Genomic DNA, 17,907 nt, shown 5'->3' on the forward strand with positions numbered 1-17,907 from the left:
GTGGTGAGGAGGGGTGGGGGGGGGGGGGGGGGACTGTGAGGCCTCTGTGCTTTATTTTCCTTGAAAGCTCCCTGAAAACCGCAGACACATGGTACAGAATTCCCCTCACAGTATGAGGAGGAGGAGGAGGAGGAGGAGAAGGAGGGGGGGGTGGGTATGGGGGGGGGGGCAGCTTGCAAGAGAACACCACACTGTCTGCGATAAACACACACACACACACACAGAGAGAGAGAGAGAGAGAGGGAATATTATAGATGAGTACACACACTTGGAAAGAAGAGAGTGTGTGAACTAGACACTCACTCAGAAAGAGGCGACTTTGAAGGAGGCCGACACCTTCTTATGTTGGCCAGGACACTGAAACCTCAAAAACATCATATCACCTTAATACCTCTCAGCTCTATGGGAAAGTGGACAGTCCCACTTTCCACGGGTATTGCTCGGGTGGTGGTGGTGGTGGTGGTGGTAGTGGGGGGGCGTTAATCCAATGTACAATGTGTTTAACTTTGACTGGCAGATCCCTCAAAACCCTCCCACCCTCTCCTCGCTTTGGGGCCCCTTCTAGCTGTGGACTCAGAGGACAAGCGTAGAAGTGGTATTTTAGGTGGCCAACTGGGAAAAGGTGAAGGGTCAGGTGGTGTGAATGGACCTGTTAGGAGCTGTGATCTGGGCTTAGCGTGGACCCAATGACCCTGAAATAGAGCGCATGGTTGCCTGACAGCTGTACGTTTGGGAAATCTCAAGAAAAGACAATAAATCTGCAATTTCTCTTGTCTTCTTCTACTTTTTTTTTTTGTACATTTCTTTTGCTTAAAAGTTATGTAGTAACCCAACAGGACACCAAAGCACAAGAACTGCAACATCCAGCACTTAAGGCCACACATGTGATAATAAAATGGATGAGTAACGCCATCTAGTGGAAAATCTGGCACCTGCTCTTGCTGCAAATGCACAATCAGGTCACTATAGGTATGTCAATCCGTAGCCTCAAGTCAACTCAGTTAGTGTTGACGATGTAGATAAGCAAGCAGCTAAAATAATACCTTCATTACAGCTTCTTTTGTGGCTGAAATCAATGAGAACAAAACCACATAATGACCTGTTTTCTCCTGATACTCTTTGTATACTCATTAATGGCTTGGCAGAGGTAGAAAAAGGCTTTCTCACAAAGGGTGAGATCAAGTTTTTCCGTCTCGTAGCGTGTTAACCCAGAGACCAGCATGCTCCAAAACCTCCTTGTAAGCTCAAAAGAGGAGATGGAAAATCTGTGTCAGCACACTGAATGGCCACCACACCACACTGCCTGCATGGGAATGAGGACACAAGGAATGGGAATACAATCAATTTATAAAAAGCCTCAAGTATGAATGACCTTCCTTCGTTTCTCCTCTTCATGCTTGACATTGCATTATGCAAATCATTTGCCAAATGAGGCAAAAGTTATGCTCAGAAAGTCACGTTTTGACCTCTGTGGTTTTTCCAGTGAGCATAAAGCTCGCTTTCTGTTTGTCCCAGGAGACGAGACAAGCTGAAGCCATCGTTTTTGACTTTTCACTTGGAGTCACAGTTAAAAGATGTCAGTAAAAAATGCTGACATGATTTACAGGAAATAGTATTTTCAGTTAATTCCTAGCATTTCTTGTACTCTGCAACATCAAACAACATAATGGAAATACCAAAAAGATGAGATAATCAAGGAAAATATCTGAAAGCCAATTCATTTATTTTCAAGACTACTTGGAGCTGATCAGCAATAACCAGGATGAACTTTACAGGCTTAAACGTATGATTTATGTCATTATTTCATTATCATTTTTGTCTAGAGTCCAAGGTGATGGCTTCAAGAATCATGTCTTATCCAATTAACAGTCCAAAACCCCCAAACATACTTACTTTTCTATCATATAAGACCGAGAAAAGCAGAAGATTATCACACATGAGAAGCAGGAACCAGTAAATATGTTACTTTGGCTCGAAAAGTGACTCAGATTATTATTTGATTATCAAAATAATTATGGAGATTAGTTTTCTGTTCGTCAGTTATATTTAATAGTTTCATGGAGATGGACTCATTAATATGTTACAATTCATTATGATATCCCTGCAATAAATATTTCTATTGTAATTTTTGAGGTTTTAATAGTGGTCTATTGTGTCCCTTGTACATCTCACCAACCTCCTACTTAAACCAATTAACACAAAAACTTGTTTAAGTACATGTTGTTTTTGGCACAGTTTGTTGTAAAAAGCCAAATTATCAGACTTTTCTTACACATAAAAGGGTATTATTTACCACAATTACCTGCAGGTCTTAATTTTAGTCATTTTACTAAATTACCTTTTCTTGACCAAGAAAATCACAAAGTCTTATCCAGCCTTTATTGGAAATGTTCTTCTTGCACATAATAATACAACACCTCTGTTTTTTCCTTTCATTTATCTGAACGAGACAGTTTCATCGACTTGAAGGAGATGTTCCCTGTAGAAATTCGTAGATAATCTAGTTCTAACAGATCTTCATCGAGTGCCTGACTTCCTGTAGAAGCAGTTGACAAAATATCAGACAGATCAAAAGCTGCACTTCCACTTCCCTCAGTATCCAGGAATAAATTAGATGTTTTCACTTCACTGTCAACTTTTTTTCGAACACCTAACTTGCTTTCCTCAACACTGCTGAAATCTTCTACCTCACCTTCAGCAGGTGCTTTGGTGTTTTCCCTGCTATGCACAGAACCCTCAGAGTTCGTCTGATCTTTTTCTGCCATGGATTCATCAACCGCCCACAGTCTGTCATCACTTAATGTACCTCCTTTTTGCTTGGTTGCAGCTGTAGTGTATGGAAAAAAGTCCTTATCAGCTGCTGTGATAGGCGTCTGCGTTGTAGCTCTGACACCGCTGAATGAAGCGCTTCCAAGAATATCAGCATATGTGACAGCTTTGACCCTGGCAGGCCGCTTGGGCAGCCTGACTATAGCTACATATCCAGTGTCATTGGTCAGAGATGTAGAGTCGTTCAGCTTTTTGCCATTGGTGTGTTTTCCCTTCACACGTTTGCCTCTCACAGTGCTGCTGGTTGAACTGTTGAGGAGGCTCGTCTTTATTGCAACAGGTTTCATAGGGTCCCCTGCTGATCTGAGATAAGCTGAGGAGACTCTGGGTGTTGGATTTTGCTTTGTCTGGTGGTTCCACTGTGGTTTGTTATGTGCATTTCCAATTCGGTTTTGAATGGACTGAAATCCCTGAAAAGTATAGATTTTGTGGTTTTTCTTGTATTTGTCAGGCGTAAATCTGGGGGCTGATTCAGTGCTTCCTGATGTCTTTAGAAGTGGTTTAAGGTCTTCCCCGCTGAGCTCATTTCCTCTGTGTGTAGCTGTCACATCGCTTTCAACTGTTTGATTGTGCCATCTGTGAATCCTGCTGCGTTGCCACATCTGTGCATTGCTAAGCTTAAAATCTTCAAAACCCGGAAGAACTGCAGACTTGTCTGATTCTCTGACTGAAGGTTTGGCACCCTCTACCTGATTAAAAGTGGTAGTGCTAAGTGGTCGAGTGCCAAATCCTTTCAGACCATATACCCTTTTGTAGCCTCTGAATTGTCTGCGATCTGGGTTGCTGTCCATACCAGCATTGCTCTCAGGCACCAGAGGCCAGACTTCACTGAATCCTGATGTGAACAGTGTTGGTGTCGAAACAGTTGTTGTTTGGAGAACATCCAACCTGCTTGGAGAAGGTGAGGTGTTTCCAGGCCCAGAAAACTCTGTGGTTGTCCTCTCGGTTTTTGCTGGATTTGGTGTTGTAGTCATGCTGGATGTTCTTCTCTGGCCAAAGCTATATTTCTGTGACAAAGAGGGATATATATTTGTAATTTTAACTGTATAGTCCTTTCCTTTATCAAAGCTGTATCGTTGAGAGTCAGCTTTTCCATCAGTGCCGCTGCTGGAGAGAATCTTTTTATCTATCTTTTTAAACCCTCTGAAACCATAGATGCTTTTTGTGGATCGTCCAGGTTTGTAACCATGTGCAGACCCTCGGGCGGTCATATTAACCAAGCTGCTTACTACAGATTTCTCGCTGCCAGTGGCGTAGTTATCCTGGAAATCTTCAAGAGGCACAGGGACAAAACTTTCCATGGTCAATGGTCCACGAGCAGGAGTTTGAGCTGTGGTGTGCAGCGGCAAATAAATGCTAGAGATGGGTTGATATTTGGTAAAACTATCTGTCTGACCACCATACTGGGCGACTTTGGTGTTGGTGTTATCAGAGAAGTGCTGTTCTTCCTTATTTGGATCTTTCCTGTGTGATTGCTGTTTAAAATTTGAAGGAAGCCTGCTGTAAACTCTTACATCCCTTTGAGTATTTGATGTTGCGGAAGAACTGATCAGTCCACTTGCAGTTTCTTCCGTGACTGTATTAACTGTCTCACGTCCAACAATGGAGGCCTGGGAGTCCTTGAAGAGATATGACTGAACCTTTTTGTGTCTTGGTGTCTCACTGCTACTTATAGAGTACAAACCCTGGGAGAAATCTGTGACAGATGATGGCAGTTTTTCTGGGCTAGGGTTGCGTTTAATAACAGGGGTGTCTAAGCTTTTGCTGACTGATGGTGCACGAGGGGCAGTTTGAGTTGCAAAGCTGTGAAATTTGCTTGATTGAATGCCACCACTCCACGCTCCGGCCACAGCACGCTCATTTGTCTCTTTATAGCCACCGTAATGCCCTCTTGAAGTTGGCAGTGAACCACTCCGATATCTACCAGTCTGGGATGAAAAAAGAGAAGATTCAGAGGACTGCCAAACAGTTTTATCTTCACCAGCCGCCCTTGGGGAGTCACTTCTGATGACTTTTCCTTCATCATAGGACTTCTGAGCATCTTTGGGGTCCCAACTTTGCAGAAGACTAGAGCGCTGATGAAAGGGGCCAGCAGCTTCTATGTGAGCTGATTTTCGGATTATAGCTGGGGATAAATGATAAGGACTTCCAGTTTGGACTACTTTATGAGAGAGGGGGTGGTAGTTTACTCTGGAGCTTTGCCCTCTGTGCTGAGAGTGACTAGTGAAAATGCTGCTTGCTGGCCTTACATCTCCCGTGTTATGACCTCTCTGCAATCCAGTTATTCTTGCTTGGGACTGTTTGTTGTGTGGGAGGTTTCGATTGTAACTGAAGCTACTTTCGGTAAGCAGCAGAGGTTTTGATTGATGGTCAATGATTGACAAAGGCCCTTTATCGGAAAGTTTCCAGCTTGTCCCAGTTTCACTTTTAGATGCAGTTGGAAGTCCAGTTTCTGTTGACAGCGGACCAGTAGAGAGGAGATTATTCTGGCTGTATGGAGTATACAGCGATCTCAGGGTGATGTGCTTCACTCCATTTTCCACTTGGACTGTTATGGGACTGACTAAAAGTGGAAAAGAATAAGAAATAATGTTGTTTTTTTTTTAAATACGGTTAAAATGACAATAATTCAGTGTTGGCTATTATGAAGATTTCTGCTTCCCAAGAACTCATAACACTGTTGAATACTGCCTTTTAATAATATTTTCTATATTACCTGATGAAGAGCCAATCTGGGCTTGAAACATTGTAGTTTTTCTTTATTATGTTAGTAGGGAAAGTACAAGTGATGAGAGGCCTTGAGAATCAAAAAATCACCTATTAATTGTTATGACTCAGCACCTGAACAAGAAAGGTAGGTGTGTGTGTGTCATTGCTATTATAAAAACTATCAATAGAAAAAGCCCAAAGTCCAAGTTGAATTAATAATTGATGATCGTAATAACAATACATTTTATTTAGAGCATTCTCTACACAGAAGAAGAAAAAAAAATCTATAGGTAAAAGACACGAAAAGCACGATAACACACTGAAAATACATTAAGTAGCAGTAACATTAAATCTAACATTAAAAACAGCTCTAAAAAAAGTGAGTTTTGAGTAGTTTTTTGAATGTGAGTCAGTTGGTGCATTCAGAAATGTGTTTTGGAAGATAATTAATGAAATGGCCTTATATTTAGTACCACACTTTGATAATATGTCATTTTATGCCCCTGGAATTACTATGACTAAAGCCTAATCCTAGTTTGCTCTGTTTAAGACATGCCAAACAAAACTTATACTGTTATTGTTAAAACAATCCACTGCAGCTTTATTGAAACTATATCAATCTCCATCTAAGCCAACACATTCCTCATGATATTATTTAGAGGGCCATTAAGATAAGCATTGGTTGACTGGAAGTGCACACGCTGCGGTATTGGCCTGACAGATACCAGCCTGTTTACTCACCTCTTGCAGCATCTGAACTCATGATAAATGACATGACAGCTGCACAGACCAGCACAAGGACAGAGAGGAGTCTGCAGAGAGAGAGGTAAAAAAAAAAAAAAACACTTGCAGGAGTTTTGTTGCAACTTGTGGAAACTGTCAGTCAAAAATAATCTCCAAACTGTTTCTTGTTTTATGATTACGTGAGCAGAAAGATAGGAAGATACTCTGATATTTACCTCGAGCAGAAAGGAAAAGTGTCTAACATGATGGACAGCTTCCTCCTTGGTTTGTATGAATGACTTTTACAATAAGCTGCAGCAGTTTTGTCGATCCATGTGTTTCCCTTGTCAAACAAATGAGTCATGTAGGAGCTGTAACGCTCTGCTGCAGGTTGTGAGTCTGATTGGAGGCAATGCTGTTCACCTGGCCTTGGGTAACCCACTTCCTGAAACTGTCAGTGAAGAGTAGTTTTTTTTTTTGGGGGGGGGGGGGGTAGACTGTTTCATGTAGAACACTTTATCATTTCTTCACATTTTTGTTTTCTATTCCCTGAGTCTGGTGTGTTTATCTTCAACCATGTGCATTTTCCCCCCAATACAAGGATACCTTCCTCCTCCTCCTTGAATTTCACTTTGTAAAGTCAGCTTTTATTTAGGCCTTAACTTCATGCAATGTGTTTAAACTGCACTTTTGTGCACATGCACACAGGTCATAGCTAAACCAGTGTATTTCATTTTATAATACACACACTGATCCAGTCATCCAAAATGCAGCATGCAGTCAAAGAAAGATTCAAATCCAGTTAAAACCAGAATGGTTTTTATTTTCCTTAAATATGTAACAAATACATAAAAAAATAAATACATTTATGAAACAAATAAATATCACATGCATAAGTGCATCACTAGGCCTAAAATGGTCCACTTTGGAAACTCATAAACTTCACATTTTTTCTTATTTGCTGAAACAGCTACATTATATTGGTCACTGCTTAAACACAGAATCAGAATGCAGATTTCAATCATTTTGTTGGTGTATCTCACCAGCATCATCATCACCCGTCCATTCAGCAAATTGAAATATATACAGTATCATATTATCCAGGGCATCTGAAGTTGTGGGCTCTTTAAAACATGTAGCAGGACATCATGGCGAAGTTCTTTAAGTCATCATTGCTCAAAAATTCTGTTGAAGGAAAAGAAGACACATTAGAAACATGACAATAATAAATAAAACAATTATTATGATCTATATTTAGTTTATCTTAGAGAAGTTAAAATTACATATTAAGGCTTGTTCTTTTCAGCTCAAGGCTGTTTGTTAGAAATAAATTCTGGGAATAAGACAGAAATTGGCAAGATAATGTACATGATGGATGGCTTTATGAGATGTGGGTTTACAATATAAACCTGAAACTACCACTTTTGGTCTAGTCAATTTTACCGCTTCAAACATGATCAAAAGCCTAAATCAGTGGTTCTCAAAGGGGGGTCCGGGGACCCCCAGGGGTCCTTGAGGGTGAATAATTTATTTTAACTATAATTCCATCTATAAGTAACACAATGACTGACTGGATGACTATTTTGGTCATGGGTCTCACACTTTCTAAAAGCAAATTATCTTATCTTAACAAATGGGGGTCCATAGTCTAACCATGAGAACCACTAAATTAAGCCTACTGTCCACTGGTTTTTACTCACAACCACCAAACCCTATTCTGAAACTGCTCCTCCTCTTGTTTCGTCCAAAACATTCCCTCTCATGTTACATTTAAGCCAAAAACATGACAACTTGTAAAACTTGTTATGAACTACGTTTCATGAACCACAGCCGTCTGTATACTCACTTTCTCCGCCTCTCTTTCGTGACGTCTTCCCGTTTATCTTCCTCCAAACTTTCGACCAAAACCGCCGGTGCCTCCCACCACTGGATCCCGAGGAGGAGCCGCTCTCCTCGGCGTCAGTCTCGGCGAGCGTCGCCTCCTCGCCGTCGTCACAGCCGTCTTGAACTTGACCGTCCTCCTCCTCTTCCTCTGGGTCGTCCTCCTCTTGCCCGAGGACCCCCGCTGCCATTAGCCGCTCCAGGACATGCTCGTCCACCTTGAGATCCGCTCTCACCTTCCCCTCGCCGGATATGGGGGTGGTGTGTCGGCACAGCGGGCACACGATGAGTCTGTCGGCTCCCAGACGCGCCTCCTCGGGTCCGTGGGGTCGTGAAAGGGCCAGCAGGCAGCTCTCACAGAAGCTGTGTTTGCAGTGGAGCTCCCGGGGACACCGCAGACCTGCGTTGTAGGTCTGGTAACAAATTCCGCAGTCAAGCTCTGAATACATCTTGCTTTCTGATCTGCTGGTCTCGCGGATTTACCTCCAAGTGTGAATGAGAGAAAGAGGTGACCTCACACTACTTTATATCTAGTGGGGAAGTGTGTGGGAGGAGGGACTTGTCAGACACACACAGGCCTAGTATAAGTTTGTGCCAAACAAGTGTTATGAGTCACCAAGCTCGTATCCATGGAACCAGAGGACTGTGACGTGTAACTTCACACACCTCCGCATGTTTATTCGCAACAGTTGGAGTTAAAAACATACAGTGTTGATTTAATTTAAACTGTCCTTCCCACTCACTTATACAGTGAGTCACCCTGTTTGTACAAAACAGTGTTAGAAGCCAAACCTAACCCAATGGATTGGTCACTAAAAGTTGAATTGAAAGGATCCACCTTGGCTCAAAGTGTTTATTTTTTTGGCTAAAAGTTCAGTGAAAATGCCTTGTCCTCAATTGGTAAAAGGCTGATTTTTGGGGTCAGTGGTTACGGTAAGTCTCCAGGAAATGAATGTAAGTCTATTTAATATCCTCAAAAGTGACCAAGGCCAACGTGTGTATGTGTGTGTGTGTGTGTGGGTGTGTGTGATGTGACGTAATGTCCTCCTGCTCCGTGGTATTCCCCAAAGAGTTCACCTCCTATCAGTTGTCCCAGCCTGAGCTCCCTAAATGGTAATTTCCGTAAAAGTCTTGGCCAACAATTGCAAGCTCTCAGAGTTGAGTGTGTGTGTGTGTGTGTGTGTGTGTGTGTGTGTGTGTGTGTGTGTGTGTGTGTGTGTGTGTGTGTGTGTGTGCGTGCGTGCTCATACACATTTTATTGTCTTTAGTTTAATATTTTACAGACTTTCATACTTTTGCCCCTGGTGTTGTAGTTACTGTAAGGTTGCTTAGTCACACAAAACACAATCATGTTCTACATCACTGACTGTAAAAGAAAACGTGTCTGTTCCAGTGAAACCTTTACAAATATATCCATCAGCGTCTGTGACTTTCCCAAATGTGATTTATGTTTACCACAGGGTGACACACCCACAAACGACAACACAAAGGCCAAACAGGTCTCTGCCGAGAATAGCTGCCAGTTATATGCCAAAAACACTCCCTATGAACTCCCAACTTTTTGTGTTTTCCAACAGCCTAAATGTGCATTTCAGACATTATATTGCTGGTAGTAATAAGTAACATGTTATCTATTAGGATTATGGTAAAAAAAAAAAAAAAGAGTTTTTAGATTATGTTCACTAATAATGGTTGATAGATTAGAAATTATAAAACTTGTAAAAGTTGTTTATTTTATTTTATATAGAAAAAAATGTACAGTTTGCTACACGGGTGACCGGTGCAAATGTTCTAATGTGAAAACAGACACTATTCTATTTAAACAATACAATCATTTTACTATGACAGATGATTTGTAAGATTGTAAAAATTGCATAGAAATGTTCAGCAGCAATTAAATGTCAGATTTATGAAACTAAGCTAAATGCCCAGAAAAGGTACTAAATGTTTCTGTGTTGAAGAGGAACATACATTAAATCAAAGCTATGCATTCATAAGTACAGTTAAGAGAAAAATGACCCTCAAGGGCATCAATAATATCAGCAATAACCTTTTGAATCCACTTACATGTTGTGTACGAACTGTATTTAGAAATCTAGTCAAATCTAGTCACTATGGACCAGGCTCTGACTCTGGATCCACTTATCAAGTGTCTGATTCACTCTTGTTTTTTCCAGCTCAGAAACATTGCAAAACTTAGGCCCCATTGTGTCTAAAGCGGAGACAGAAATGTTAATTCATGCTTTTATATCGTCCCGTCTCGACTACTGTAACTCCTTTTCACCCACCTCAGCAAAACATCCCTGGATCATTTACAAGTGGTCCAAAATGCCCCTGCTAAACTCTTTGCCAGGTCCTCCAAGAGGTCTCATGTGACACTGATTCTGATTGCTCTTCACTGGCTCCCCATCAAATTCAGAATCCAATTCAAGATTCTTGTGATCACCTATAAAGCTCTAAGTCTCTATGGTCTTCTGATCAGCAGGTCTCGCAGGTCTCTAAGGTCTAAGGGGGCAGACACCCTCTGTATTGATAAAGCTTATAGTTAGGGCCGACCAGTCTTGCCTAAGATCAGCCCTTAGTTATGCTGCTATAGGCCTAGACTGCCAGGGGACTTCCTGAGATCATCCCATCAGTAAGCAATCATGTACCACTTATGCATGTTATTATTTTGGCTTCTCCAGAGTTTTTCTGATTTGTCATCTCACAGGAAAATCCAGGATTTGAAATGTGGGCCTTGGCTTCCGGGATTGGAGCAGGGATGGTGGCGTGATCCTGCCCTGACACTTTCTCTGACTATTATTGCTATTGTTCTCATTAGTCATATCTCTATTATTATTATTATCGCTGTTATTGTTATCATTGTTGTTGTTATGCTTCTCTGTGTGTCTCTCTCTCAACCCAACCATTCAAACCAGATGGCCACCCACTCAGAACCTGGTTCTGCTTGAGGTTTCTTCCCGTTAAAAGGGGAGTTTTTCCTCACCACTGTTGCCAAGTGCTTGCTCATGGGGGAATTGTTGGGTCTTTCTAAGTTTAAGAGTTCTTGACCTGCTTTGTGTGAAAAGTGCCCTGAGATAAGTTTTGTTATGATTTAGTGCTTTATAAATAACATTGAATTGAAAAAAACTGAATCAGGATTTGCTGATTGTTCCTTGAACGAGGCTTAAAACCATGGGAGACTGTGTTTTTGAAGTTGTGGCTCCTAAACTTTGGACTCTCTCCCATTAGATTCAAGATCTGTGTACACCTTTAAAAAAACAGGTCAAGACCCATTTGTTCAAATTTGCCTTTGTGTAATTTTTCTATTTTCTATTCTGTGTTTGTGTGTGTGTGTGTGTGTGTTTTATGTCTGTGTGTATGTTTATGCTTTTTTCCCTCTGTGAAGCACTTTGGGACGTCTCTGCTCTTGAAATAAATTGAAATAAATAGATAAATAAAGTTATTTATTTACTTATTTGTCAGTTTATTTTTAGTTGCTTTTGTAAATCAGAGATTGTAAAACTTTCCCAACTTTTTTTTTTTTTTTTACAGTGTTCTGTGTATTCATGATAGTACCTTCTTGCCACTGGAGGCTGAAAAATCTTTTTTCCCCCCAGATTGTTGGCTTTATTTAAATTTTGGAGTAGTTCAGACTAATCTCTTTAAGTGTTGCATTAATCTGTTTTGAATCAGGTAGTAAAAAGCAAACTCAAATGTGTTTTTAATCATTTTGTCGGACAGATAGCGTGTGTTCACATGTTATTTCGCTGAAAAAATAGCAGATTGGCATCAAGGAAATCAGTCAACCTGCAACAATCATTGTACCATTGAATATGACTCATGTTACTTTATTTATCTGCCAATAATATGCTTGTTTGCGCTTCAGGAGAACGCTCCCCCTGCTCTTAAAACTCATGTTAACTGTTTTGTACCTGCAACTTTTGGACCTTTACTGTTTTCTTTCACTATTTTAACATAAAAAAATCCCTCTTGACTTGGAAAAATGTGCAGATGTTAATACAGGAACAATTCACACTTTGCTATTTCAAAACTCCTATATGCTGACTGTGAGGAAGCTTAATCGCATAATGTGCAAGTAAGAGAGTAGAGTAAGTCGAGATAAAGAAGCTCCAATCTGTCATTTTCTGTCTCGTGTGTCCTGGTTACCTTTACATCACCATGGGGTTTAATTACTGCTGTGCAAACCACAGAGATGCCTCATGGGGGGACTAGACAGAGAGACGAGGACGAGTAAAATCAGGTGAGACGGAGCGAAAAACAGGTTGCCAGTGAGCCAGCTCAGACACGTACAGAATATTAAGAAAGAAATTTGAGTGTTTCATGTGCACAGAAGAGGGAGGAGGAGGACGTTCTTCCCGGATGAGATCTGTACCAACATGAGAGGAAGTATATGGATTGTTTGAGGGAAAGTACCCGGGTCGGAGGTGGGCATCAAAGCATGCTCTGATCAAAGGGGTGTGTGTGGAGGGTAAGTGGATCTCTTATCTGCTTCTTAGTGTGTAATGATGGAGCGCTGCCAGGTTCTCTCCTCACTGACAAATGATGGCCTGCATGGATGGGCTCAGTTACTTACACACAGCAACCATTTACTACTATTGTCAACATTTCTCTGTAATAGCAGGTTCGTCATTGCATGTGTTGTAATTTTGGAGTCAATTAAAATGCTTATTGTCGGTGCACAACCCCTATTTTAGCTCTGATTGCACGAAATTGTGCATGAGTTCAGGTGATCTGTTGCCATGGACCAATACAAAAGAGACCCCATCTGCTAAGCAACAGTCCCCCCCATGAGTGAACTCAGGTTGCCTCGTTTCTTGTCCCATGTGACAGCAATAAGGACGGCGCCAAAAAAAGCATCAGCACTAAACCCAAAGCAAATCAAAAGCTTTGTTCGATAAATGAAGGTTTTCATACAGCGGACCAAAAATGTGGCTCGAGTGCCAAGAGAAAAGTGGATCATAACTGGATAATATCAGAAGAATTTACACCCAAACTGAACGTTTATTTGAATCACGCTGACACATTTTTATGGTGGCGAATTCCTTGGCTACCAAGATCAGCAGTTTGCATTTACTTCTTGGGCCTGAGGCTCGGTGTTAGTGTCATGCCCTTTCAATTGTCCCTTAGTATTAAAGGGCCACTCCAACAAGTGTTTAGTTTAGTTTAGTTTAGTTGAAGTTTTGTATTGCACAGTGGGCAGAATTACAAAAGACAGATTTAAAAAAGAAGAAAAGAACAAAATGGAAGCAGCAGAGGCCAAAATATTATACGTCAAGCCTCCAAAGCACTAAATCCTACATCGCCCATTATGCAACTTTACAGTGTCTTTTGTTAGACCCTGGTTATCAGGGTTATTCTCTCTTTTTGAAAGACTTTTAGCCTTTGAAACGGATTTCAAGCAGCACATTAAAACCATTTGTACTCTAAACACATAAAAGCTCATAAAACACTGGATTTATGTACTTTATTCATGTATTTATTGTGTTTGTCATTGTCATTGTATATATCACCTCTGATTTGATTTGTTAAGTGTTCAATAAAGTTAACAAAAATAAGGATTTAATAAAAAGAAAACAGACTGTCTTCACAAAGAGGAAATTGGTGGAGTCCCCCTAAAATTACACAAGCCTGAGTGGAGAAAAAATGATGTGTAAACCCTTACACATGCACGTATACAGGGAGTATCATTTCAGTGACTTATTACATCCTTTTAACAGCCCTTCTGCTGCTTTGCTTGTTTTCATTTCTTAACTTCCTGGATGTGCTTTGAGTGTGGGTCGTGCAGGCCAGCACTCACTACATGGAGCCCGGATGATTGGGGAAGATTTGGGGATGGTGGATGGTTGAGTGGTTAAATGGATGAATGAAATGAGTCATGGGCTGTGGAATCTGTTCATAAAACACAGAAAAAAAACCACACAAAAATGAAACACAGAAACATCCCTGGAGGAGCTGGAGTTTGATGCCACATATAGTGTTTTTCAAGCTGTATACTTCAGAGCATGTTGGTAGTTGATCTTGTTGTTTTTTCCTCTCTACAGATTATATCATCTTCTGATACAGAAAAAAAAATCATTGTGAAGTTTAATCCAGCCTTCCCTGTACCTCCAAACCAACACCCTCCTCATTTCCAGCATGATAGGGGATGCTGTCCCAGCCCCCCAGCAGGGGGGCCCAGCTGCTGCAGAACCCAGCCCCAGTACCACCCCAGGGGAACCCATGGATGTGGAATGTCCCATCTGCTACCAGGAGTACAACCAGTACAACAAATGTCCCCGGATGCTGGAGTGTCTCCATGTCTTCTGCACCGAGTGCCTCCAGAGGATCCAGCTATGCCCCTCTGAGCCCCCCGACGCCCGCAGCCCACCAGCCATCCCCTGCCCCCTCTGTCGCCACCTCACCCCCCTGGAGGCCGGGGATGCCCTCTCCTTACCCTGCAACTCCCACATCCTGGCCAGGCTGCCCCCCGTGGCCTTCCGCCTGCCCGTGGCCATGACGACTCGCCTGGCCACCGTCACCCAGAGGGTGGTGCTCTCCCTGGAGGGTGACAGCAGAGACACCCGCTTCATCATCCTGCCCACCGTCAGCCTCCGGGTACAGCAGATGCACCCGGAGAGGCCGTACGGCACAGCGCCAGGCCTGATGGGGGAAGAGGAAGTCATACAGCAGAGCAAGAAGACACTGTTCTGTGTGCAGCTGCTGGCTGTTATCTTCTGGGTGCTGTTTGTGATCACCTGTGTGGTCGGGGTGGTGTTTGGACCACATTTCTTAAACAGGAAATTTTAATTTATCTCCATGTCTTCATAGCAGATATAGATCTTGATCTAAAGTCATGATATGAAAGCACTGTAAATAGTATGAATCTGACACTGTATATAGTCTTACAGAAAAAATAAAACACAGAATGTTATTATATTATATTTCTATGAACATATATTTTCACTGCTATGGTGGTTACTCACCTTGTAGTAACTTATTTACTAGAAAACAACCATTTACTGCACTGTATTGAGTTGCTCTTTCATTAATGATAGCTTGATGAAGAGTTCCCTCTAGTGGATTGATTGGAAATGAACTGAACTGATAACTAAATTAAAAAATTAAAAAAACAAACATACATATTCTTTCTTTTGTTGCTTAGGTTTGAGCTGTTACCCATCTTTCTCTTAGCATGCTTGGTAACGTTGTTGTACAGCTGCAGACTGTCCTGCCAATGAATAAATTCAATAAAGTAGTCTTACGCAACACTATTAGACTGTGTCAGGTGTGAGTATATATTTAGAAAGTGTGTAATTGTTTCATCTTTGTGGATACATTTGCCTTCTTTGTCTTGTTTGGAGCAGAAAACCGATCACAAATGTAAAAACATTTTTCATGAAACATGCTTCCACCCTTCTTCTTCTGTTAAAACGGCTGGATATTTATAGACTATTTCTATGATAAGGAATTTGATTTCCTTATCCAAGAAACTTTTTATTGGATAAGGAATTCAATTACCTCCAGAAGTCCTCGTTCAAAACAATGGTGTCTTATGTGGATAGCAGTTTTTGATGATGGTGACTCTGGCTGAAAGGGCGCAATAGGTCAAATTAAGTGATTTATTAGCTTTAATGATGGCATTTAATAGTGTAACGATGCAAAGCAATTGTAAGAGTTTTCTAATCTTATTCCTTCTGTGTGTATACTTTCTTTATTGGACTGTGTGGATCTTTCTTGTACTTTTTAATGTTGATGGATTAATATATTTAACCCTTTTCATGAGTTCAAGTGGCTCTGTAATCATACTGTTGAACTCAAGAATGGCCTGATAGGCTGAGATCCATAAAAACGTCCACCGGCAGACACAGGAGCAGCTGTTGCTTTGCTGTTATCAAAATAGGCATTTTACATCCCCCATTTAATCCCTGCACTTGTCACTTTGATATATTTCATCAAACTGGACATTTTACATTGCATTTCACCTCCACTCTTAAATAATTTATTTATTGCACATGTCAAATTTCATTTTTGCTCTTGACACCTTCATATATTTCATTTCTTTGTCCGTAGCAGAGTCCATATTTCTTTTGCACAGTCTACATATTATTTCAGGCTTTATATCCCATTTCACGCTCAGTATTATTCTATTCTGTAAATAGATTTTAAACTTAATTTTGATATTATTTTGTTGTATTTCAATGTTTATTATTACCTCACTTTCGCTCTATTTTTATTCTTTATTCTTCTATGTGGCGTTTGTGGGAACAAACACAAAGACACATTCTTTGTATGCTTGCATAACTGGCTAATAAAATAGATTCAGATTCTGATAATCCTTTTAGGGGGCCTCCATTGACCCCATGTTTACAGAAATTTGGTTAAACACAATATGCAGTTAAACAAGACTGTAACAGTAATATTGATTTAGTGGTGCTACCTAAATCTGGGGCAGTTTTTACTCCATTATATTTATCTGAAAGTTGTACAAGCATTTAAAGCTCTTAATAAAGTTAGGTATGTTTTGTGAAATGTTGTTGTGTTTTCTGATTTGTTACTGTGTTTTCTAAAATGTTGTTGTGTTTTGCACCTCAGGGCCTCCGTAGCAGGCTTGTAATAGTGTTATTTTACTTTTTAAAAGTCAAATTTGAAGAGCAGGGTGTGACTTATTCTTTTTTTTAATCATTGATATTCTTTCGTATAATGATAGGATTATTCCACTGCTGTATTTTATGTCCTCAAGTTTTAAAATTCTGTTTATTCATTAGTATATATTCCCATCCTAATAAAAGCTGATTACAGAACATAGAAAACAGATACCCATCAAATCACATCAAATCCAGAATCACATTTATTTGTCAAGTAAGGCAACACAAGTTCATTTGTATAGCACATTACAACAACAAAGCAATTCAAAGTTCTTTACATGAAACATAAAAGGCATCAAGACAAAATGAAAAAAGACAATATGAGAAGATGTTTAAATACAATGAAAAATAGTTAAATAGAAAATAAGAATAAGCTAAAATTGAATAAGATCAATAAAACGAGAATAAAAGTTACAGTGCAGTGTAAGATACGAATCAGAAGTCTCAAATTTGATCTAATAAAAGGCAGCAGCAAACGGAAAAGTCTTCAGCAATGATTTAAACGAACTGAGAGTTGCAGCAGACCTCAGATTTTCTGGGAGTTTGTTCCAGATATGTGGAGCATAAAAACTGAACTCTGCTTCTCCATGTTTAGACTCTGGGGACAGAAAGCAGACCTGTCCCAGATGATCTGAGAGGTCTGGACAGTTCATAACGTAGCAGCAGATCAGAAATGTATTTTGGCCCTAAAACCATTCGGTGCTTAATAAACCAACAGCAGTATTTTAAAATCAATTCTTTGACAAGTAGCAAGTACAAGGAATGCAATGTGGTCCAGATGTCAACAGGAAAAGCAATAAATATGAACATTAGACAATAAACACCAATATAACACTGTAAGAAAGAGAGGGAGAGTCATTTACAAAGATTATTTGTAGTGGGGATGGACTATATGCATGCATACTGACATGATAAAAGTATGTATGTGTGCAAAAAAGCAGAATATACATAGAAGTATAAAGACTATGTGCATGCATATTGACATGATAAAACTGTGTGTGTGTGTGCAAAAAAGCAGAATATACATAGAAGTATAAAGATTACATGTTTGCATATTTACATGATAAAACTATGTGTGTGCAAAAAAGCAAAATATACATAGAGGTATAGACTATGTGCATGCATACTGACATTATTA

General features: G+C 40.4%; 3 protein-coding genes across 4 annotated transcripts; 1 reads left to right on the forward strand and 2 right to left on the reverse strand.

Moving 5' to 3' along the window:
• Positions 1-2,365: 2,365 nt before the first annotated feature.
• Positions 2,366-6,689, reverse strand: LOC121889230. Of its 2 annotated transcripts, XM_042401036.1 has the most exons (4): positions 6,498-6,689; positions 6,280-6,350; positions 4,471-5,392; positions 2,366-4,383 (listed from the first exon to the last, which is right to left on the reverse strand). In XM_042401036.1, exons 1-4 carry the CDS (start codon positions 6,623-6,625, stop codon positions 2,433-2,435), a joined length of 3,072 nt encoding a protein of 1,023 aa, XP_042256970.1. In that variant the 5' UTR covers positions 6,626-6,689; the 3' UTR covers positions 2,366-2,432. The 2 variants fall into 2 exon arrangements, with proteins under 2 accessions (XP_042256970.1, XP_042256969.1); XM_042401035.1 differs by having other exon boundaries at positions 2,366-5,392.
• Positions 6,690-7,078: 389 nt separating this feature from the next.
• si:ch73-335l21.4 (E3 ubiquitin-protein ligase-like) lies at positions 7,079-8,788 on the reverse strand. The gene is made up of 2 exons (XM_042401134.1): positions 8,108-8,788; positions 7,079-7,446 (listed from the first exon to the last, which is right to left on the reverse strand). The coding sequence occupies exons 1-2, from the start codon at positions 8,589-8,591 to the stop codon at positions 7,388-7,390; spliced, it is 543 nt and encodes a 180-aa protein (XP_042257068.1). The 5' UTR covers positions 8,592-8,788; the 3' UTR covers positions 7,079-7,387.
• A 4,909-nt stretch (positions 8,789-13,697) lies between these two features.
• si:ch73-335l21.2 (RING finger domain-containing protein) lies at positions 13,698-15,314 on the forward strand. Its single transcript, XM_042401491.1, has one exon. It carries the CDS (start codon positions 14,281-14,283, stop codon positions 14,929-14,931), a length of 651 nt encoding a protein of 216 aa, XP_042257425.1. The 5' UTR covers positions 13,698-14,280; the 3' UTR covers positions 14,932-15,314.
• The last annotated feature ends 2,593 nt before the right edge of the window (positions 15,315-17,907 follow it).

This window comes from Thunnus maccoyii, chromosome 22, assembly GCF_910596095.1.
Source record: "Thunnus maccoyii chromosome 22, fThuMac1.1, whole genome shotgun sequence".
NCBI lineage: Eukaryota > Metazoa > Chordata > Actinopteri > Scombriformes > Scombridae > Thunnus > Thunnus maccoyii.